General features: G+C 32.6%; 1 protein-coding gene across 3 annotated transcripts in view; it reads right to left on the bottom strand.

Moving 5' to 3' along the window:
- Positions 1 to 24361, bottom strand: part of LOC118193369 (band 4.1-like protein 4A) — a 254951-nt gene that overhangs the window by 152942 nt on the left and 77648 nt on the right. For all 3 annotated transcript variants that reach the window (XM_085810688.1, XM_085810687.1, XM_085810686.1), the window contains exon 2: positions 4889 to 4993. In XM_085810688.1, the coding sequence (XP_085666814.1) occupies positions 4889 to 4993 (105 nt within the window). The remainder of the gene's footprint in view (positions 1 to 4888; positions 4994 to 24361) is intronic.

Below are 24361 nucleotides of genomic sequence, written 5' to 3' on the forward strand. Positions count from 1 at the left end.
ATTCCTGTAAATCAAGTAAATATTCGAAAAGAGAAGAGAAAATCGGACGAAGTTCACCGGAATAAGACTTTGAACTCACAAGAAGAGTAATTCATTAAAATGTTGCATATAAAAAATAACCTCAAAATACTGTTTTATTGAATTTATGTTTTTATTGATTTTGTTTTAAGCGCTTGATAGTCACATCTCGGGGAAAATAGCTTTTTATTTTTAATGTCCTGTTATATTTATTTTTGAAGTTATTTATATATATATTAAGTATAATTTTTTATATTTAGTATAATAATTATATATACATATTAATCAGTAAACAAAATTATTAATGAAATAAGAAAAATATAAATGTGATATTTAACTAATTAATGACTTTAACAAATTAATAGGTTATAAGGCCTTTCTCTCGCCTTCTTAGCGTGCCTTCGTGTTGTAATGGTCAGCACGCTCGACGCGTATTCGAGAAGTCCGTGGTTCGAGTTTCGGCGAGGGCATTGCTCATTTTTCATCTCTCCTGCTTCCGAAATAACCTAATATCTCTACAGTGGCCCCGAACTAAAAGGTGGTAGATGATAATTCTCACACCACCAGGATTTGGCAATTGGGTCCCCTAATCTCCAGTCACCCTTTAAAAGGGGAAGTAAATAAGGTACTTCTCCCGCCTTTTTAGCATGCCTTCATGGTATAGTGGTCAGCTCGACGTATATTTGAGAGGTCCGTGTTTCGAGTCCCGACGGGCGCATTGTTTATTTTTCATCTCTCCTTCCGAAATAACCTAATGTCTCTACAAGGTGAAATACAAAAAATAAATAAATAAATAACTTAATTGTTTAATCCATTAGTCAATAATCAGATACTTGCAAAACTAAATATGATTGTTTGTAATTAATTACGCAAAGTGCACGAGGGGAGTGATGCCTTCGTGAAGGACTTTCCAAAAAATATCGCCTCATATTCCTTGACGCTTCGAAAATATCATAAAAATGCGTCTGAAGACAGCCCATCCGTAGATAGTAAATTCGTAGTAGTAAAATACGTAGTAGTAAAAAAATATTTATCTAATAAAATTTATAAAATTTAAATGTCTTTCACTTATTGTAACTTGTGACTAACCTTTTCATAGACATTAAGCAATTTATCGCTAAGTCTAGAAGTACCACAGAGACTTGAGAAGAGTTTGAAGACACTTTTGAACAGAAGCCAATCCTGGATGCTGACAAATCCGCAAGCATTTATGACGAGAACTCAAGGTAGAAATTCAAATGTAAATCTAAATTTAAATAACTAATAACCAAAAGCTACACAGAGTAATTTAACGCGATGGTGGCTCGGATTTCACTAGCGTGGCTTTAACTACCAGCAAGTAAAATGCAAAGCCGAAGACTGAAATTGTTATCTTAGAATAGCAACTTAGTAACGCCGGCTTTGAGAGATAGAACACGCTCTGTCTTAACAATCTCAAACCCTCAATTAAATGCACGCGAACTAATTTGAATTCTGGCGGTAAAACGGAAAGAAGTCATAGTAAAGCTTTAAAATATAAAATACCTGGTTATTTAAATTAAAAGAAACCACAAAATTAATTTATATTTTTTGAGGAAAACATTTAACGTTTCATGTGATCTTCCTTGTAAAGCAGTTACGATAGGTTTAAGAAATAGTGTTTTAGATATTATGAGTGAAAAATATAAAATGTTATAATTAATACGAGTTGTTTAAAATGGCAGGGGAAAGTTACTATGACATTATTTTCTTCTAAATTAATGCCACGTGGAGGCTTATTGGGTTATTTGATAAAGAATGTTGTTGTTTATGTTGCTACGTAGTCAGCCCGAGCCCACGAAATTCCTCGTGGTAAGGAGCAAAAGATTACGCCTGCCGTTGGCAACAGGCTTGAGCACCTAACAGGTGACAGTGCGATTTGGCTCAATTCCGCCCCCAATTTTGATGGAGACCATCCCGGGTGGACGGGTCTGAGAATCTTCCTCTCATCTCCCCTTCCACCAAACCATACGCGAGGACTTTCGGCTCGCCGCATATTTAGAGTGCCGCCATGCAGCACCGACACTATACATTTACAAACATGCATGTCTTCGGGGTTCGAACCCGGGCATTTCGCCACGGCAGTCAACGACGCTAACCACTATACCGGTTGTGCGGCTTGATAAAGAATAAGCTTAATAATCCAAGCTACAGCTGTGCATTTCAGTAGTACGCTTGTGCATAAAGCCTGCAGCAAATATCTCACTATTATAACAATATTTTTTATTTTACCAAGATCTGCGAATTTAAAATAATTCGAAGAAGCTTCCTCTGAGACGCTTAAAAATGACGTGTTTTGACAAGGATTAAAACAAAATAAGGAATAAAACGTTTGCGTTAACGTCAGTTATATGCAAAATACTGCATTTCTCAGTATTTCCAAATTCCGTAGACATGCGTAATATATTTCTGCTACAAATCTTCCTTTAACTGTAAAATTTGTATATTGCCATCTACACCAGAATCAAAACCAGATGGCCATAATAAAACCTTGCAACAATACACGAACTGTGGCATCAATAGATATACTATGATAATATCGCATTCGGTTACTGCTTGTAATAAAATTTCTGCATTTCACAAAGCAATTACGATCATATTTTATGTTACTACACGCTTTGGATGTCGGTCAAACACTTTCTGTCAAAAGTATTGAGCTGAAATACCGTTTTTTGAGATTCCATTTCCAAATCTTTCGGTATTCCACCAGCGGCTGAGAGGAAAAGTCATTGAGCACTGGCAGCTCGGTCCTGGGTTTGAATCCCGGCGAATAGGCTGGCTGCATGGACGTTTTCGTGGCTTTCCTCATGCGTAACGTGTATACAAGCCAGTTTCAATTAGAATAAACCTTCAAGAAGGCATCCCTCCCCTTAAGCAGATAGCCCTTGAGTGCTTTGCCATAATCAAATAAACCAAACCAAACCTTTGGTATTCTGATATGTTTTCTTTTAAGAATCGATTTAGTCCCATATAAAAAAGTTGTAGTACATTTCGTGAGAAAATCAGTTTTCAGATTTCAGAAATCATAATTCATCTGATAGGAAAGTATTATTTCGTTTTCTAAAAAAATTTCCCGATAATCAGAATTTCTACATACAAAGAACAATGATTCTTGAGAATTAAGATTTCAGATAGTCTTGCAAACCTCGAAATTTCCGGAGGTGAAGTTCTCCGGAATTATTGCCAACTAAAACTGCTAACTTTAGATCTTCTGAGTTTCTTATGCTTATTTAATTTAAATATTTCTACATTATCGTGAATCCGGAAAAATTAGAAGCAAAAGAACAAAATTAGAAGGACTATAAATTTTAATTAATCATTTAAGGATATCAATTTATTTTTTATAATGACTAAATTTTTTCTGTTGTAGCATGAGGTCCCATTCCCTGTAGTAGAGAATTAATGATATATACATATTTAAATACTTAAGAGTAGCTTCCCAGAGATAGAGGGACAAAGGATTTTCAAATAATATATATATATATTTTAATGGGATATACATTTTCTCAGCCGTCCATGAATTTACTGCGACATATATGACTCTTTTCTAGTGAAACGTTTCACAAAATGATATCTTGCAGATTTGTATTGTTGTAACTTACCTCAGTTGTCTTACAGCAACATCAGATAAATCCACGAATTTTATTATAGTAGGCTTTGGGAACCTTATAGGGGTACAGTACGAATTTACCCAGCTTTCGTCTCAGTTTTTAACAGAAATCTCCAGAGAACGGATCTTAGGATCTCCCAACCCTCATCCTAGCGTCTCTCTCGAGTACTTTCAGTTCTACGGCATTTTAGGTGTCCTTATATCGCAAAAACATTATGCACTTACAAGCATCTATGCCTTCTCCGGTATTCGAATTAAGGCCCAAAGATAAGGCAGACGTCTCCATTGTCGCAATGCTAACAGGTCGGCTGCCCTACAGATTTCATTTTTAGTCCAAAGGGGCTTTGTTTCTGAATGACGATTGTTTCCGTTTTGTGATTTTCAGTTGAATCACTCTGAATGTCCGTTTCACTTTTCAAACTGTTGCCACCAAATATTATCGCCCTGTATTATAGTTGAAGAAATTAAATAATAAAAAATCTGCATAAATGTATATTTCTCGCATTGTGATAAAACAACGGTACGTACAGCCATCGAATTTTAAATGACGTAATTAATCCTAATACGAATATGGGCATGTGGAAGACCAAATTTGAAATTCGTTTTATTATCGATTTCATATTTTATAAAACTTTAACGAAATTTGAGTAACAAACTCAACGATTTAAAAGCGAGCAATGGTAACACTCTACGGGGGGGGGATTTTTTATCTCAGGGCGCGAAACTGTGTATCGGAAATTCTAAAGATATGCTCATTTTAAAATTATTTTGCGACATTACTATTGAACTGACTTTTATGGTTTAAATGCAAAGAACATAATATTTAATAAAAAGGTAACACACAAAACGTTAAAAAAACGCCCCTTTGGACGTAATTTAAAATCTGAAACCTTTCAGATTAATTAATTAATGGCGGATATCCGATTAAATCGGTTAATTAGTTATTAGTTATTAATTTGCCAGTAGTTTAAATCTCGGGGAAAAGTATGGGTGCATGGACGTTTTCGTGCTTTTACTACCAGTGGTATGATTGGTATTCGAATCTCAACGGACGAACTGGCAGCATGCGCGTTTTCATAATTCCCATCCCCGTATTTGGTAAACACAATTTCTCTTAAAAAGACCGTCACGAAGTCATCCCTTCCCTTAGGGTAACTATCTCTATTCTGCTTTACCATAATCTAAATAATCGAAGTAATAAAATTCTAAAAATAAAGAGAGTTCTACATATATTTGACTTACCGACTCTCCTGATTTGTTGAGGTAGCGCAGGCCAAAATAAGCTGTCTCCAAGAGATTTAAATGTTTGTACACTTTGTCTAGTATGACTTCGCCACGTGTTTTGTGCTGGAAATGAAAATAAATAAGTAAAATACAGAAAAATCCTTTAAATTGTATGACAGAAAAATATATAATGATGGAATGTTTGAATTAATAATACAGTGAAGGATCATAATTAATTAAATACGAGTTGATTGTACAGTGAATTTACTAATTAGCAGACACGAAAACAATGTGTTCCTCACCTCTCTAACTATGGTCCCAATCTGGAAAATCAAAACGCTAAACGGAGCATCGATGGATAAATTTGCATATATGAGAACTTTTACGTTTAATATAGTTGCCAAGAGCCATCTGTTGCCACTGGTAAATCGTAATTAAAAGAATTATCTATGATCACAAAATTAAATATGGTGTAAAAACAAAAAGTAATTAAAAGAATTATCTATGATCACAAAATTAAATATGGTGTAAAAACAAAAAGTAATTAAAAGAATTATCTATGATCACAAAATTAAATATGTTGTAAAAACAAATACGGTTTAAAATAACTCTACATTTTGTTTAAAATAACTTAATAATTTTGACTTTAAACTGTGACTCAGTTGTTATTAAGAAACACAATAATGATTGCAAATGCAATAGTTACGTAGAAAATAAATTTTCTGTCATATACTTCCAATTATAGAAGAGTTTTTAAATGACGAAAATATTCAGGTTTTGGCAATGTCAAATTTTTAAAAAAATTTAATGTTTGACAAATAACGAATTCTAACTTTTAATGCCATTTCCCAGTTATTATGCTTATATTTCGGAAAGTTTTATACTCCTTATTTAAAAAAAAAAAAAAAAAAAAAAAAAAAAGAAAGAAAGTAGTTTGACTCACTTTATTGCTAAAATTGAAAGGGATATTTAATATTAAAATTTCCAACTTTGATGTAATTTTTAACTTCCCTCGATCGATTAATTAAGTTCGAATAATTCGAGGAAATAAGTTTAAATGAAGTACAGAAAACATGTGCATAATTTAACAAGCCGGCACGAGGAAGTAATGTTGTGTCCGTACCAGATTTTTTCTTATAATAGAGCTTCAAAATTGCAGGGCCATCTTATATGCTTGATAATTGAAACCTTTTACATTAGGATTGTACTGTACATATGTATATGTATATGGAAATAAATTAATGCATGTTAATCATACTATTCTAAATAAACAAATTTTTAGGTATTAATAGGAACTGAACATGGTATTGGAAAACTTTCAGAATTTATTCTGAATTCTGTATTAATCTTGCAGTTTTTAGAGCAAATTCTTGAAACGCATATTTACAGAAGTTGAATAAAGAATAGGAAGACAAAAAGTTTCGCCAATTCCATAAATATATCAAACTTGTTAGTTCAAAACAATAATACACATACACAAAAATAAATAAATACATAATTTAATAAAAACAAAGATAAGCTATGATAAAAGTAATGAAAATTTAGTAAAAATAAATAAATGTAATAAATAATAAACAGCTAAAAAATTGAAAATAAAATTTAAAAAAAGGTGAATAAAAAACATTGGCTCAATGAATTTTTAATGACCATGAGGCACCTTTCAAACTGTAACAGTTTATCGTCTTTAAGCATGAAAAAGTAAATCAGAAAGCTTCATAATAATAGTTTAATATTTCTCAGCAAAAGCAAGATTGTTGATAAAATAGCTAATTTTTATTTAAATGCACTCACTTTTTATGTAAGCAGATGATTATTCAGTAACCAAGATAACACAATACATAGGATAAGAACCTCCTTTCACTAAATTCACTAATTATGCAAATAAATTACTAAAGTTATCAATTACCTACATAACACAAACACTATGAGCAATATTTATAAATGCCTCATTATTTACATTTATGAAAATAAAATTGCTTTTAAATAACTCCTTTTTTAAGCAATATACAACAATTTCAAAAATAAAATTATTAAGAAGTATATACATCATTTTTCCATAAAATGTAATTTGAACGATAAATTAAAGATCTTATGATTAGAGAGTGGCAATAACTCTCAGAATTTACAATTTGCCAGACTGAGTATTTAATTAATGCGTTATAACATATTCAGCTTTAATGCTCATAAATTCAAAGACTGACGTTAATAAAAAGAGAATCTCTTCATAATATTCAAACAGGAAATATTATTTAATTATTCATATCTTGTAGTGAAAAGTATATACTCACTCTCGTGTTTCTTTCACTTATAATGCGAGTCTTAAATTAAAACGTAAGCAGCATGATATCTTTCTTAACTTCACTGATGTTTCGAAGTATTTCGTGATTCGAATGTTTACCGTGGTAACCCCGGGGCACTTTCCTCTGTATCTTACACAGTTTAGAAAAACGTGAGGTCAGAGGAAAAGCTATTAATCAAGACAAACTACAGTGCTTTCGCTTCTGGTTGTTTCTATCAGATAGCGAACCGAGTTAAGCAATCAACAAAAATTTTGAAATTAAGGTTTTTAGCGAAAAGTGCATTTTTGACCTTTTCTGAATTTCATTCGAGAACTTCGCAAAGAAATAACCGTGTTACCCGCCTCCGCCCAGGTAGATATACTAATACCGGAAAAGATAAAATGGCAATCAAATTAAAAGGCATCTACTGTCATATATAAGAGTCCTAAATTAGCAGTAAAATTTTTCGAATTACAGCAACTTTTATCGCCTGAGTCTTGAAAAATCTTCTGCACAAACTGATTTTACGTATTATAGATAATTTGTATTTCGTGCCCATACTTCGAATTCGTATGGAAACGGTTTAATTACGTCAGATTTTTGGATGCCACAAAAACAATTGTACAGTTTTATTAACAGTAATAACTTGCTAGAGCATTTTAATGCTACTACAATCGCATATATTTCTATATATGCATATGTTTTACATATGTTTCTACATTCACATATGTTCTTATATATTTACATATGTTCCTACCTTCACATATGTTCCTATATATTTACATGTTTCTACGTTCACATATGTTCCTATATATTTACATATATGTTCCTATATTCACATATGTTCCTATTCATCCACATGTTAACTTCCTTTTGTAGTTAAATTAATCACTCGTAAAATGGTTGTAAAAGACAAACATTTATTTAAAGATAAATCTTAATAACCTATACGTAACGTATTCGTAAACGTACATAACATAACAAACGTACTTACTGCATCGTACAGTTAAACATTTGAAGCGTACATCATCTGAAAGTATATCTATTTTTTTAATTATAAATAGAACGACATCCAGAAATTAGCTGTTGCCATTTTCTCAATAGATATTTTGTCTAATAACAATTAAATAATTTACAATCGTTCTTACATTCGACCATCCTGACTTTTCAATTGTCCTCAATTGAACCAAATATTGTCGTACATTAAAACAACAAATAAACAACAAAATACAATAAGTAGGTAGGAAAAAATAAAATCAAATATAATTTTTTAAAAAAAATTCTATAAGTCCTACACAAAGTCTCTATAGCGCAATGGTTTGCGCACTATTCGCTTGGGCCTTTTAAGTTCGTCGTCAACCTCGTCATTATCATCATCTTCTGTAGTTCTGGAAATGATGGCCTCTGAAGATCTGTTTTTAGCATGTGAATCAGCTTGGTGGGGCTTTCGACAACCCATTTTTGATTTTTAAAGTGGACAAGATCTATATCCTTGACCGCGTGGCTGCTGTTCGTCATTTCCTTTAGTATCTTTACTAGTTGCTTCTCCTTCCATTCTACTTTGACTGCATTGAGTGTCATTCCTATGATAGTGGGTTTTGCTATTAAAGCACCTTTGATAAAATCGTCTGGGATTCCAGTGATTGTCTCTTCCACCTCCTGAAACTCTTTGTTCGTTTTTTCTTTCATTTTGTTCATCTTCGCTTCCATCACGTTCAACGTTTCGTGGAAGTCCTATGAATATATAACTACAATATTGCCTGAAGTAAGGATGACGTAATTGCCTTCGTACGGGCCTTTGAGGTTGTAGTTGCTGCTTATTATCTACATTCTTTTGGCTCTGACTACCATCACTTTCGTCATTCTGTTTTTGCCTTGGCATGAAGTGGTGTTTAGAGAACGGTTGGCCACAGTGTCGATTTCTATTTGCAGCATAAGGACTATTTTTCACCGAAGTGCGATTCAGTCCAATCAGATTTGCAGCTTCATCCCTCTTCTCTGGAACAACTTCAAATGCACCTAATTCACCATATCCTACACTTCGAACGGCACTTTTTGTATTGTTTTTCTTTACTGCAGTTTGGTAAACGAATATATCTTCTTTAGTGTCCATTTTTATCAGATCAGTGCACCCGAGTTCTGAAATACTTAGTCCGAAGCAATCTCTGTATTCATTCGATGGACGCAATAACTCTTGCTGGTGATCAATGTCGAGATCCGAGCCAATTTTAACTTGGCTTAAACTTATAGGAACTTTTATGTTGTTAATATTTTTCGTTTTTGCTAAGTTCGAGCTCAATTCAGAAATTTCAGTATTTAAACATAGTTCAACTTCTGCTCTCCCAACGCATTGATCTTTTTGGAGCTTAACACTTCTATCGCCAACGTTAATCACTGGTATACAAGTTTCGCCATTTTTAATTTCTAATAAACAGCCTATACCTTCGGAAGGATTTTCTATCATAATTAATCCATTATCTACAGATTCTGTTTGAGAACTGACAAGACTGATCATATTTTTCTCTAATTCATTTTCCTCAAGAGCTTTAAGGCAGACTCGATTTATTTTTTCATCAATTTGGAGGTTACTAAACAGTTCATCTTCCCTATACCCGAAGTGAAATCTTTTTCCTATTCTGACATAAGCGATGTGAGGTAGATCAAGCCATGTCCGTCCGATGATTAGATCAACTGGCTGTGCATTATCAGGTACAAGGTATATATTTATGCTTTGGCCTTTTACATTATCAACTTCAATATCGGCTTTAATCATTCCTATGGAGGTCACTGCAGGCACCCTTTGATTTCCAAAACCGTACAATTCATTCATAGCAGGTTCTGGTTTTACTTTAAGTTTCTGAGCAACTGAAGTCCTTAAGAGACAACAAGAACTCCCCGTATCAATTAAAGCCTGTACTTCTTCAGAATTATTCAGTTTTGCTTTCTTCAAATATGAATTGCTCTCTTCTATATTTTCGCCAACTTGCTCAACAGAATAATTTTTATCATTTGAATGATTATTTTCAGCTTTAGTAACACAATTTTTAGCTTTATGACCTGTTTTATTACATTTTCGCCATGTTACTACTGGTTTGGGCAGTGGACAGTCCCTCGAGATGTGTCCAAAATTATTACAGCTGAAGCATTTTGGTTCACCTTTTTCATTATGTGTGATAGCGTAGAGTTTTTCCTTTTCGTTCATTGTAGCAACTGGACCATCTTTAAAAGAGTTTCGTTTGTCGTAAGACCCTTCTTTACGCGGTTGTTTATTGTTGAAAGTTGACTTCAAGGTATCATAATCATCTAGTTTTTCAACTAAATCAATTGGTGAAATCAACTCAGACCATATGTCAATAAAAGGTTCTTTTACTTCTGGAGACACTTTACGTTTTATCTGATCCGCTACAATAAGGTCGCTAAGTTTCTCAAAAGTATCTACTTTAATTCTGCTTATCCATTCATTAAAAAAATTTCTTAACTCATACGCAAAATTCTTCCATGTGTTTCCTACACTCTTATTGTGCGTAAAACATTTTTGGCGAAATTTTTCAGGTGTCATCTTGTACCGTTTTAATAAGATCCTTTTAACTTCTTTATAATCGTTTGCAATTTCATCGGTTTCTCTGGCGATTAACTGAGCAATATCATACGGCAATAAGCCAAACAAATGAGTAACCCATGTATTTTCTGGTATTTCAACTTGTTTAGCCAAACGTTCAAACATGATTAAATATAAATTGATATCATTCTCGTCAGGTTTAAATTTTTGCATCAAACGATGAAGCTCTAACTTTGGATTCATGTGCGTACCACTAGCATTTTCATTGGTGCCAGAATTTGTAGATCTACTTTCTGCTTCAATACGTAGTTTTTGTAGTTCAAATTCCATTTCATACTTTCGTTTTCGTTCCTCATATTCTTCTTTTCGTCTACGTTCTTCAATTTCTTCTTGACGTTTTCGTTCTTCAATTTCTTCTTTTTCTTTTCTTTCATTTATTATAATGTTTAACCATTCTTTGGCGCATTCTTCATCGTACTCTTTGCTAGCCAAAATTATCTTTTTCAAATCGCTCATTTTATGACTCTCATTTACATCTTCTCCCAATTCTTCAGCTAATATTCTTAAATCGCATTTCTTTGCCTTACCGAAAATAGACATTTTCGTACTTATTAAAATGCAAATATATATATATATATATATATATATATATATATGCTATTATTATTAACTTCCAATTAGACAACTTAGTAGAACACAGTTCTACTAAGTTGTCTAATTGTTATTATTATTTTATAAGTTTGTTTGACGTTCTAAATATATTTCAAAATTTAAAGAAATGAAAAAAAAAATAAACTCTCTTTCCAAAATGATAAACAAAATAACAAAATTAAATTCTATAATAATTATGTTATATCAATCAATGCACATACCTTGAAATTCAAATTATTTTCAATTTATTTACGTATAGCAAATTCTTGTAGCTTTAGGCTTTTAGGTTTCAGAATAATCCCGCTTCTGATTTATGTTAACTTCCTCTTGTAGTTAAATTAATCACTCGTAAAATGGTTGTAAAAGACAAACATTTATTTAAAGATAAATCTTAATAACCTATACGTAACGTATTCGTAAACGTACATAACATAACAAACGTACTTACTGCATCGTACAGTTAAACATTTGAAGCGTACATCATCTGAAAGCATATCTATTTTTTTAATTATAAATAGAATGACATCCAGAAATTAGCTGTTGCCATTTTCGCAATAGATATTTTGTCTAATAACAATTAAATAATTTACAATCGTTCTTACACGCAGATCTTCTTAAAATGCAAACAAAATCGAAATACCTAGCGAATTCTTTTAGTTATATGAATTAAATTTTAGTAAGTAAATTTTAGTACCATTAATTAATTACTTTATTAATCTTTTATTAATCTTTAGTACCATTAATTAGAGTAAATTATTCTTTGAATTTTATTTTCATTTCTTTCAAATTCTCTTTGCCTAAAAAATAATAAAGTCATGCGATCCAACTTAAAAAAATTATGGAAGTTTCAAATTGTTCCAATAGATAACACCCTTATATTGTTACTATAGGTAATTAAAAAGTTTGAAATTTCAGTTGCACATTATACTGTTAGCTTTAAAAAAACTGTGTATTGGATGCAAGATGGAGATGATGTTTTTCCAAGCAGAATGAATTTTTATAACTGAGCCTTAATTCTCAAAGCATTCTTCTGGAAAAGTTGTTAAAGCGTTTAAAGGGATATTCCCAAGGTTCGTGAATCTAATAACATAATGAATTTCTACTTGGTAACGGGATTTTTAGAAAGATGAAGCTTTCTAGAGCCCGTCTGTTTTGATTTCAGACAAAATGGACTAAGTCAAGAATAAAATGCTGTAATCGTGGAACAAAATATATATATATATATATATATATATATATATATATATATATATAAGAAAGATGGCATCAGAATCAAATTTAAGCATTCCCAAATAAAGTTCAATCATAAAAGATTATTCTGCTTGGGAAAAACCGTCTCCATCAAACAAGCAGTTTTTTAAAGCTAACAGCGTAAGCTGCAACTGACATTTCAAATTATATATTACTCGTACTTATAACAATATAGGGATTTCATCTATTGCAGAAATTTGCCATTAATATTTATTTCGTAATTTCCACAGTTTTAGAAAGTTTGACATGCATGACTTTTAGACCACCGCAGTAATCTGTTTTTCATTTATGTTACCAATATTTGAGTTTGTAAGTTGACCGCTAAATACTAGTAGTTCAATGAATGGGCTGGCTTGTATGTATGTTTTCATGGATTTCCCAATATGTAACATGAATACCAGCTGGAAAGTCCTCTACGAAGCAGGTGACCTTTAAGCAGATAGTTTTGCACGTTTTATCATACTTAATTAAACCATATTTATTTGTTTCCATCGATAAAAATTATGGCAGGACGTCATTTCACCGTATTGCACAGCCAAAACCGTGTTGAAGCTCATTTCATGCGAGAAGCTATAAATGTGAAACAGGTAAGACATTTGCTTTTGTTATTAAATATTCCCTCAATATTTGAAATATTCGTAGTTCCAGTTCTGTTTCTGGCCTAGGGCTGAAATTTTGGAATGCCTGGATGATTTATGCCTTAGTGCATAGTACGTAGTATATCTGCAAGCTAAATTTTAGGTCGATCTCCCAAATAGTTTTGTTTGGTTTATTTTGATTATTGCAAAGTACTTGAAAGTTATCTGCCAAAGAGGAGAGATGCTTTGGTAGAGGACTTTCTAATGGAAACTGGCTCGTGTATACGTTGAACATGGGAAAATCACAAAACCCCCCATACAGCCAGCCCGTTTGCCGGGATTCGAGCTCTGGCCCGAACTACGAGTGTTTAGCGACCTTACCGCTCCGTCATTGGTGGGCTTCTTTCGAATGGTGTTTATACATCTAAATAACAATCATACAGGCAACACTTTACTTTTACATTTTAGTAGATAAATGTCAGGAAGCTTTAAAATAATTTTATACATCCGAGTGTGCATATTTTACTATGTCTATAAAAGCCTTTATTTTCGCAAACTAAACAAAACTCGATGATTCATTTATTGTAACTCACGGATTCGAATTATAAAAGTTGTTTTTATAATGCATAATATATAAGTAAAAAAAAATTAAAGGAACAAAAATATTAGAACGTTAAATTGAATGCCGAAATGAATAACACAGAAAAGATTTGTTAAATGACACTCATAGATATGTCATGTTTGTAAAGACTTTTGACTATTCCAGGGTTTTCTTTAGCTTACTTTACCTAAAATTATTATAAATAAATAAAGAAAATCTGAAAGCTTTCGGATTTTATATTACGCCCACACTTTTTTTTTTTTTTTCTTTTTTTTTGTTTCATTTACAGACACATACACTTTCGAGAGCATTTGGGCTAACAATATTTAAAAACAGCACATCTTTAGAATTTCCGACAGACAATCTCGCGCACTGGAGATAAAAATATTTTATTTTTTACAGTGTTGCTTCGCTTTGAAATTGTTGAGTTGTTTTAATCAAAAATTCGTTAAAGTTTTACAAAATATAAAATAGACAATAAAACAAATTCCAAATTCAGGCTTCCAGGTGCCCATGTTCTGGTGGAGGACTATTTTACTCAGAATTTGATGACTCTAAGTACCACTGCTTTCTCACAAAGCGAGAAACATACATACATTCATGCAGTTTCTTCATTATTTATTTCTTTAAATATAATACAGAGAAATAATATTTGGTGGCAACAATTTGAAAAGTGATGCATCGCATTTAAGTGATTCAACATAAAATGCTGTTTTGAGACTAATAGCCCTTCTCGGACTAACGCCCTTTTGGGCTAAAAAGAAAGGCTAAAGACAACGTTAGGAGTTTTGTATTTAAAAAATTATACACGTTATATATATTTATAGCAGTCTAGAGCATTTTTATTTTAAAAAAATTGTGTAAGTTTTGTATTTAAAGTGTAAAATGCTCAATAAAAGTAAGGAGTTCATATAATTGTTTACTGCAACTTCTTTTTTCTTATTAATACTTGGTGTTGTAGTTTTCTCAGCGGAAACTTTGTATCTTAGCAAAACTGAAACCGTTCCCATTTCATTTACGGGCGATATTTGTTGCAAACCTTATTCCAAAACATTTTTTTTAATAAAAACTACATCTTGATTAATTAATTAAAACTACTACTCTGACACAAATACTGTTTCAAGATTCTTCAACAGATGATACAGTGAGAAAATGTCACAGCTGCGCCTTGTGTAATTAAGTTTTTTTTTTTTTTTTGGGGGGGGGGGTAAATTAATTAGAAAATTATCCATGTAGTGTTAGTTTACGACTGAATAATATCTTAACAAGCTTTCCCTACGCATGGTTTTATTGTTTTGAAAAATGCCTCTTAAATACCTAATTTTATGTTTTATACTTTTAATTTCTGATAATTGTAATCCTTAAATAGTAGGACTAGCATAACGCTTTAGTTTAAAACAGTTTCAAGTGTTAAATTGAAATCTGAATACGAAGAACAGATAACAATTTTTTTTTAACTCTTCATGATTTTTACGTTTTTAAACAGTATTTATTTATTTAAATGTTTACTGTTAACTCTTTTTCGAGGTGTTAGATTATACCAGATATATAACTATTTTTGCACTATTCTAAATTGTTACTGAAAATTTAATGTTCTAATGAATGTAATTTTGAACACTACTTTCCATGCATATAAAAAATAAAACTGAAGCATTATAGAAGCGAGAAAGAACCCTTCATTACTGAAACTGCTAGGTAATTTGACTTGACTTTCGTGTTTATAAATCCTTTCAGAAGCTGAAAAATGTACATTAGTTACTTTTCAAACAATAACTTCTTGACAAGTCGTGTAGACACACAAAGGCCCACTGTCTTTAAAGGGTTTCGAAAAACCTGCTGTTTCAGGCATGCCATACAACAAAGTGGCTGAGTGGCAACATAATTTCCTCGAGATGATTTCCAGCCAACCAAGTAGTCTTACAGTGCTGTGAAAGTCTGACAATAATTTCCTAAAGTAATGGCAATCAATCTTATGACAAAAAAAAAAAAAAAAAAAAAAAGAAAAGAAACACAAAGTGTAAAAAAAATTACCAAATTCAGAAACTTTTCAGTTAATGGAAGATGTAATTTTGTAGACGAAGTACAAAAAGCCACGATATGTGATATAATTATTTCAGTAAACAGATTTGAAAAATTATAATTTAAAAAAAATCTGAAAGGTTTCAGATTTTAACGGTCGCCCGAAGGGTCATTTAAGGTTTTTATGCTCTCGCTGAAATTGCATTCTATGAGTCTGCTCTCTCACTCGCTCTTGCCAGACCCCTATTTAGCTTTATCAATTAAGCATCGCTTTCTTCGCACTCACGCCGCATGCAATTGAACAACAAAATCACAAAATTTTTAAAAGTTGCATAGCATGATATGTTTAGAATTCCGAATGCTGTGTTAAATGTATAAGGTATTTCTCCAGCCTTCTTAGCGAGCCTTCATGGTGTAGTGGTCTGCATGCTCAGGGTGTAATTGAGAGGTCCGCGATTCGATTCCCGGCGAAGACGTTGCATATTTTGCATATTGCCTGCTTCCAAAAAATACCTAATGTCTCTACAAATGTTGAGGTACGATTTATATATTTTCACTATTCTCTCAGTTCATCAAATCAATATTCAGTTTTCTTCGTAAGATAGCTAAAAAAATTTGCTTTGCGTTTTTATTATTAACTTTTTATGTGTTAATTTTATTTATTACATTTCACGTTCTTTGCATTTACGCCACATAAAATTCAATTCAAGAGCAAAATCCCAATATATTTAAACGCAGCACATCCTTAGAATTCCCAATAGAGTGTTAGAGGTTGCCATACATATTTTTATATTCGTTATGTTATTTCTTTAAAAACTAGCCGCTGAAGTATGGAATGATTTTAATGAGTCCAGTTTAGTGTCATTTCATAAAAATATTGAATATTTCTGATTAGACATCTCATGATTTTAATATATGTTTATTTAAATCAATCAAATTTAAAAAATAGACAAAAAATCTGAAAGGTTTCAGATTTTTAATTACGTCCAAAGGGACTTTTTTTTATCATTTTGTGTGTTATCTGTATTTATTAAATTTTATGATCTTCGCACTTAAAGCATAAAATTCAGTTCAAGAGTAATTTCGAAAAATAGTTTTAAAATGAGCATTTCATTAGAATTTCCGATACATAATCCCGTGCGTTGGAGATAAAAATGCTTTTTCTGCACAACGTTGCCATTGCTCGCTTTGAAATCCTTGAGTTTGTTACTCAAAAATTCGTTAAAGTTTTACAAAATGTGAAATCAATAATAAAAAAAGAAATTCCAAATTTCAAATTTGGGCTTCCACATGCCCATATTCGCAGAAGAATTAAATCATTTAAAATTGGATGGCTCTATGCACCATTGTTTTATCACAAAGCGAGAAATATACATACATTTATGCAGATTTTTCATTATTTAATTTCTTCAAATATGCAGGACTCTAACATTTGGTGGCAACAGTTTGAAAAGTGAAACGGACATTTATAGTGAACCAACGCAAAATCGCAAAACGAAAACAATAGTCCTTCAGGGACAAAGCCCCTTTAGACTAAAAATATTCTTAATTGTATTTATTGATTTTAAATTGGCTGTATGGAATGGAAATACGCTGGTATGTGGAAGATAAAAGTATTTTATTTCTGGCAGCGGCAAAACATTGCTTTCATAGAACCGAGTTTTTGAATTAAAATTGAAATATAATTATCTTACATTTCTCCGAATGGCAACAGTCTCACTTGCTAGAGATAAAATTGTTTTATTTTGAACAGTGTTGCTAATACTTCAAATCATTGTGTTTTTTAATTAAAAATTCATTAAATTTTTACAAAATATAAAATAAATAATAAAACAAATTCAAAATTCGGGTTTCTAGATGCACGTATCAGGTGGAGAACTACGTTATTCAAAATTTGATGGCTCTAGGAACCGTCGTCTTTTCGAAACGCAAGGAACATGCAAACATACATGATTCTTCATTATTTAATTTCTTTAAAAATTATATAGGGCGATAATACTTGGTGGTAACAATTTGGAAAATGATACGCCGTTTATAGTGAACCAACGCAAAATCTCATTTCGAGACTAATAGGATTATGGATTTTATTTAATTTCGATTTTTTGACCACATAATGTGTTTTATGTGCTTATTTGATGTGTTATATTGTAGATCGTTCAATTCTGAGTTGACTTGGCTAGTCGATTTCTGTTGTAAATATATCTCAAATAGAATAATCTCAAGTACTAAAATATATCTCAAGTATTAAATATATCTCAAGTATTAAAATATATAAAAAAGCACTCTTCTAAAGAAAGATTTAACGATAATTTTGGTTACCAAGGCAACCACAGTTTTATTGCCAAAGTTGCGATATTTACTGGCTTTTGCCAACTTCATGACATTCTGGAAATTTCCGTTAAACGGTTTTTTTTTTTTTTTTTTTTTTTTTTTTTGTGGAAGTCCTAGGAGCGGTGTTTTTCAAAGATTGCTTCCAGAAGTGCTTATTTTCTCCTTTGAGCAACCTTACAAATAGGAAGTACCTTACAATATTGAGCCTTTTACTCGATGATTACATATTTAGATATTGTTTAGTGATGTTCCTCTCGTATTAAGAAGTTCGTCTTTGCCTTTCTTTTTAGGTTATTTACAGCTGCTCATTTTCCTGTAATAGTTGTTAATAATAAATCTTCTTGATCATCAGGCTTAGTTACTTAAAAAAATCTTCTACGAACACGTATATTAAATACACACGTTATATTAAATATAACAGTCATATTTAATACTAATTAATAATTCTTAAATAAGTATAGAAAAGCTTCAGCGCAGAATATTGTGATTGTTTGAAGCATTTTTTTAATTTTTTTTTTTTTTTTTTTTTTTCTTTTTTTTCTGAAAACGACGACGAAAATTCCTTTATAACTAGCCGCATTATCTCCTAACCATTTCGGTAAATCTCAGGAAAGTCTCTGAAAAACTGTTCGAAACACAAAGAAAATAACAATTCTTTAGTAAATACACTTTCAAGATACGCTATTTCACAGAATAAAACAGAAGTAAATGTAGCATATCGTGACTGTTTTAAGTTAAACAATCACGATAAGAGTATAGATTTAATAAATAATCGCCATAATTCAAGCTACAAAACATAAAATCGTAAATTTAAAACCAGCCTGTTCAGATGAGTGGTGCCAAAGATTAACAAAAAATTCTGTAAAAATTAAGCTCTTGCGGTGGCACTTAAACTATGTGATTGAAATTTTTAAAATAAATTGTTCGGCTCCGAAACGTAATTCACAGTTAATGAGAAATCGGACAACACTGAACTGTAGGTTTTATACATTGTTACGAATTTTGTACACATGCAAATAATTTTGGTCAAATTATATGTAAAATTGTAGTATCTTTTGCATAATTTGACATGAAATGCCTCAAAAAACGAAGCTCTACCGGAAAAATAAGATTACAGGGGAAGTCTATTTAACTTTGATGTAAATGGCTATCTCGCTAAATTGCCCATAATATTGGTGCCTAGTTTTTTCACCAAATTTGGTAATACACCGTAAAAACTTGCCAAACTTCGCGAATATTTGGCGACATTTTGGTTCGTTCCTTGTTTGTATCTAACTGGTGCTGTAATTGAGAAATGTAATTGATCCCTATATGTAACTGCAACTGTACCCCGCCTTTATATGTAACTTTAACCGTACATGTCTTTTAGTAATTTTGAGAAATGGAAGGTACTAGAGATTTCTCGGCCGCCTGGAGGAACTATATAAGAGCGAAGACAGCATCAGTTATGAGTTTTTCAGTTTACAGTAGACTTCGGAGTACTGAGAGATCTCTGAGCGAGCTGCTTCGTTTTTTAGATGCGGTTTCCATTGCGCTGTGTTTAGCATTCTTAATAGTTTCAAGGGAACTACTAATTGCGCTCTCTTTTACCGAGAAGAGTACTTTCGTGGAAAGTTCCAGAATCGTAAAGTGTTTGTTTTGGAAAAATAAATTCTATCAAACTATCATCGGTTCTACGTGCATTCAATCCATTAACCCTTATGCAAGCAACAATATATTAAATCCTTGATCAAAAAACATCGTTTATGAAAGTTGTTATGCTTCAAGTTAATGGGTGGTTAACTGATGAAAACAAAGCATGCAAAGGTTGTCCGCCTAACAGAAGGAAGGAATTCGCGAAGGAATTTTTAAAAGCAACAGTGTCATATTTATGTTTCACGTTGGGAACATTACAAAAACACCCATGAAGACACCCCGTTTGTCAAGAGTTGAATCCGGGTAGAATTACCATTATTCAGCGTTCTTATTCTCTCTTCCACTGCTGGCTGTGGCGCTTCAGATAAAAATGATACTGAAATTAGAAAATTATAAAATTTTTCAAGATTATTAAATATAAACCTCAAAAGCTCAGTTCCAGGAATCTAATTATTAAGTGATCGCTAGATATGTTCAGAGAATATCTAACTATTATTTTGACACTCTGAAAAATATTGCTTATAAAATAGCATGATCTGTAAGACAGAATATGAAGTATGTAGGTGGATCCCCCTCTCAAAAAAAGTTATAAGCATCAGAACTAAAAAGTAATTATTGTGGAGGGAATATTTCATCCCCAGAGTGTAGACAGATGGCACTAGTTGTCTAGCAGCGCTTGTGCGGGTACGTAAAGTAAAGGGGTTATCGCATCTAGTAACAGCCCCGGCTTGACGGGACTTTTCTGAGAAATTAGATTCTGGTAGCACTGATTTAAATGAGAGAATTCCTAGAAAAAACAGCTCCGGTGGAAGCGAAGTTCCGCCTAGCTACGGAAATGATATACCAGCTACGCGGGACTTTTTGAAACCTCGCCGAAAATGTTTCGGCTGCAGCTCTGTCCCGGGTAGAAATCAACCAATCAGTAGAAAGTTCTGCTTCTGAAGGATTACGTGATCCCAATCTGAGCGGTAATCGATTGCTGTTTGGCGTTCAAGTCTGTTTAGTAAGAAAAAATTGTAACCTAGCTACGGAGGTTTCGTGGAAATGTGCGAGTTCTGAGAATTGTCCCTTTCGACGTTCAAGGCCTCGTAGCGGAAACATATGTGACTGGGACTTAAGTTCACAAACGCGTCACAGCGATTGAAATGGCAAGACGTTTAGAAAAGTGGTCTCGCTTGGAAGTGCGAGCCGTGATTCGTTATCCTGTTCGAGTATCTGGAGCGTAGACACACCGTTACTGCCGATCGTTATTGTGCCACTTTGACAGGGTTGCGTGAAGCCATCCGGCTCAAGTGTCCTGGCATGTTGAGTGATGGAGTCTTTCTCCGGCCCCATACTGCTCGCCAAACTCAAGAAAGGCTGCAAAAGTTTACATGGGAGGTCTGGAGTTACTCCGTATATAATCCAAATATGGCATTCACTGACTATTTCCTTTTTCCGAAATTGAAGGAACATTTATCTGGGATGGAGTTCTCTTCAGACAGTCACGTGAAAACAGCTACCAAGACGTGAGTTAAACAAGTTGGTTCTGTGTTCAGATAAAGGCTTAAATAGATTTAATGATTATGAAGGAAAATGATAGGCAAGTATGCTTCTTAATTCCCTCTTGTATTTTTTGTCTATTGTTAATAAATAATTTTTATTACCCTTGTAACCTTCTTTTTTTTATCCACCTTCTATTTTTACTTTTTTTGCAAGGTAAATTACAATAGACTTATTCTCAAAATAAAGGTAAACCAATCCAGTTCCATTTTCGGTTAAGAACACTTCCATAGATCTTCAAAAATTTAACTAATAAATCATTTTTAACGCTTATTTTTGTAATATTCGTATTCATCATACAAAAATTAGTTTAAACAATTGGTTGTTTTTGTTTAAATACTATTTTGCTATTCTACAGCGTAATCCGCACTCTAGCCTACAAGTAACTAATATTTCATTTCTCAGTTGTAAAAGTTAAAATATTTTATCGCATTCTTTAGCCTTTTCTCCACCTTTATTTAATAAAAAGGCAATTTAAACGTTTTCCTTCCCTTTTCTCGCAACCTATATCAATGAAACAGTTTGGATTAAATTTAGTGTGTGTGGGGGGGGGGGGAACTCAGAAGCATATCAGGAGCTTTAAAAAGGTAAACGCCTTCCTTTCACGAGCTATGCCGAACTAATGCCCCACGGAAACCTTCAAGTCACGAATAGTAGCTATTTCAAAAGATTCAGACAAGTTCCTCTTAGTTGAATTTGAATTAAATAAGGTTGCGGGAACAAAAATGGCTTAAAAAGTATGCTTAACCTGTAACCGCATAAACAGGTTTACTTCGGTTATTTATTAAGAGATTTGAAGTTGAAGATTAGTGAGGTAATTGAACAGGTTTTTGAACTAAGAACCTGAGATTTGAGATCTTGATTTATGAAAGCTGTGAATCCTCTATCTGTGAACTTGAGAGTTACAAAATTTCGTTAATTTAAGCTTTACAGAATTTTATTTTAAAACTTTTTTTTTTTTTTTTTTTTTTTTACTGAGAGAATTTTGAGATAGGAGACGTGCTGTTATGATTAAAACCACGCGTAAGGAATGAATAAATAAAAATTTATAATAATAGTTATGACAAAATCCGAAGACTCTGCAGCTAACCAAGTGTGGTGGGCTTGCGAAATCAGCCTAATAAACAAACAAGAAAAGTTGATTTTTTTAAATTTAAAGTAGAATTACATTTTTATGAAACTATCGTAAGTTTAAAATGCCGTTAAATCGGAAATGCATGTGATATAATAACAACGTCAGCTAACAGACAAGCCAGCCGAATCATAAATGCTAATAAAATACTAAAATAATCTTAAAGAAAAACCATATCTTAATACGAAGCAATTCCATAAAGGTATATTTCCTTACGTGATTAAAAAAAATTTAAGATTTATTTACAACCCCCACCCAGAGGTTGAATGGAAAATAGCATCACAGACGTATTAATTTTGTTTCGGAGCGTTCAAACGCAAATGCACATAGATACGTTAGATAACCAAATAATCAAAAGAATTCTGAATGGTTTGTTGGTTGATTTTAAACAAGGTGAGACGAAATTCTAGATCAAATTCGAGACATTCATAATCAAAAAATGAGATGCGTGGCCTCGAGCGTTTTACATAATTTTAATTAAACTTAATATTTACATATATACAATGTAGGCTAAAATGCCTGAATGGAATATTAAGGCTCAAAAAGCAAGAACTGATTAGTTCCATCTATCGAATTCTACCTTCAAGAAAAATAAAATTTGAAGTCACGTGTTCAGAAGGGGAAGTGTTAAGTCAGCCAATAGATGGTCTTCTAACACCATTTCTTGGCGATGTGAAAGAATATTCCTCAACACAAGGAAAAACACGCGAATCCTCTCTGCCAAAGAAAGGTGTGTGTGTATTGTTGGTGTATTTAATTACGGCAAAACACACTAGGGCTATCTGCCTAAGGGGAGACATGCCTTCGTGGAGGACTTTCTAATGGTAACTGGCTCGTATACACGTTACACATGGGGAAAACCACGAAAACGCCCATGCAAAAAGCCCGTTCGCGAGATTCGAACCTCGGGTCGAACTGCCAGTGTTCAACGGTTTTACCGCTCGGCCGCTGGTGGGCCTACGCCAAAGAAAGGATGCCTTTATGAAGAACTTTTGAAGCGATCAGGCTCCCATTCATGTTACATATGAAAAAAACCACGAAAATGCCCATGCCACCAGCCCTGTTTCGGCCACCAGAGCTCTCTGCCTGTCTGTGAGATATTATTTCGCAATGCGCAGATTGTATGCGTAGCTCGCATTTTGTTCTTGCATTCTTAAAACCGCTCATTGTAACTCTGTCGTTTTACTTTGTGCTGTGTGTTGTGTTCGAAAGTTCAAACTGCCGAATAAAGGTTAATTTACAGTCCACTCGCATTGATGTATTCTTAGGTTTATTAATTTAAAGTTAAGATACCGCTTCGCTACATTATTTGGTCGTCCTAGGCCGGAGCTTCGAGAAAAACCCGCGCTTGTGAATAAGAATTCTACGTGTCCGTAATGGTGGTGATAATGCAATTTTGGCTTAGAATTCTCCAGAGTTACGCAATGGATACAGTGTTCGAGGTGATTGAAATAGTTAACGCATTTTAATTGCATTTGAGATTTCCTTATTGCTACTATTTTTGTGTTTAAAGTATTAGTAAAATCATGAATTTAGAATATTTTCAAAATGTCAGATATAGAAAAAAAAAAAAAAAAAAAAAAACGAAAGAAAATTTTGAAAACGCAGTTAACGAAATTTATCGAGAGAATAGATTATGATAACTTAGATAATGCTGAAGCTGAATTAATCTTAGAAAAATGTAAAATCTTTAAGGAAGATTTTAAATCTTTATTTAGAGACATTTATACAAATTGTGATGATGATAAAATAGACACTTTCGTTGAGGAAGAACAGTCGATTTTAGAGAAAATTGAGGAGGTTCACTTAAAAATTATTCGTAATTTAAAGATTTACAAGGTCGTAAATGCAAATGGCGATAAACCTGTCGTACCTGAATCAATCTCTCAAAGTTTAAAGTTACCGAAATTATC

The sequence above is a fragment of the Stegodyphus dumicola genome, chromosome 2 (genome assembly GCF_044657685.1).
Source record: "Stegodyphus dumicola isolate Sdum_Otavi_A_Nest chromosome 2, ASM4465768v1".
Taxonomy (NCBI): Eukaryota; Metazoa; Arthropoda; class Arachnida; order Araneae; family Eresidae; genus Stegodyphus; species Stegodyphus dumicola.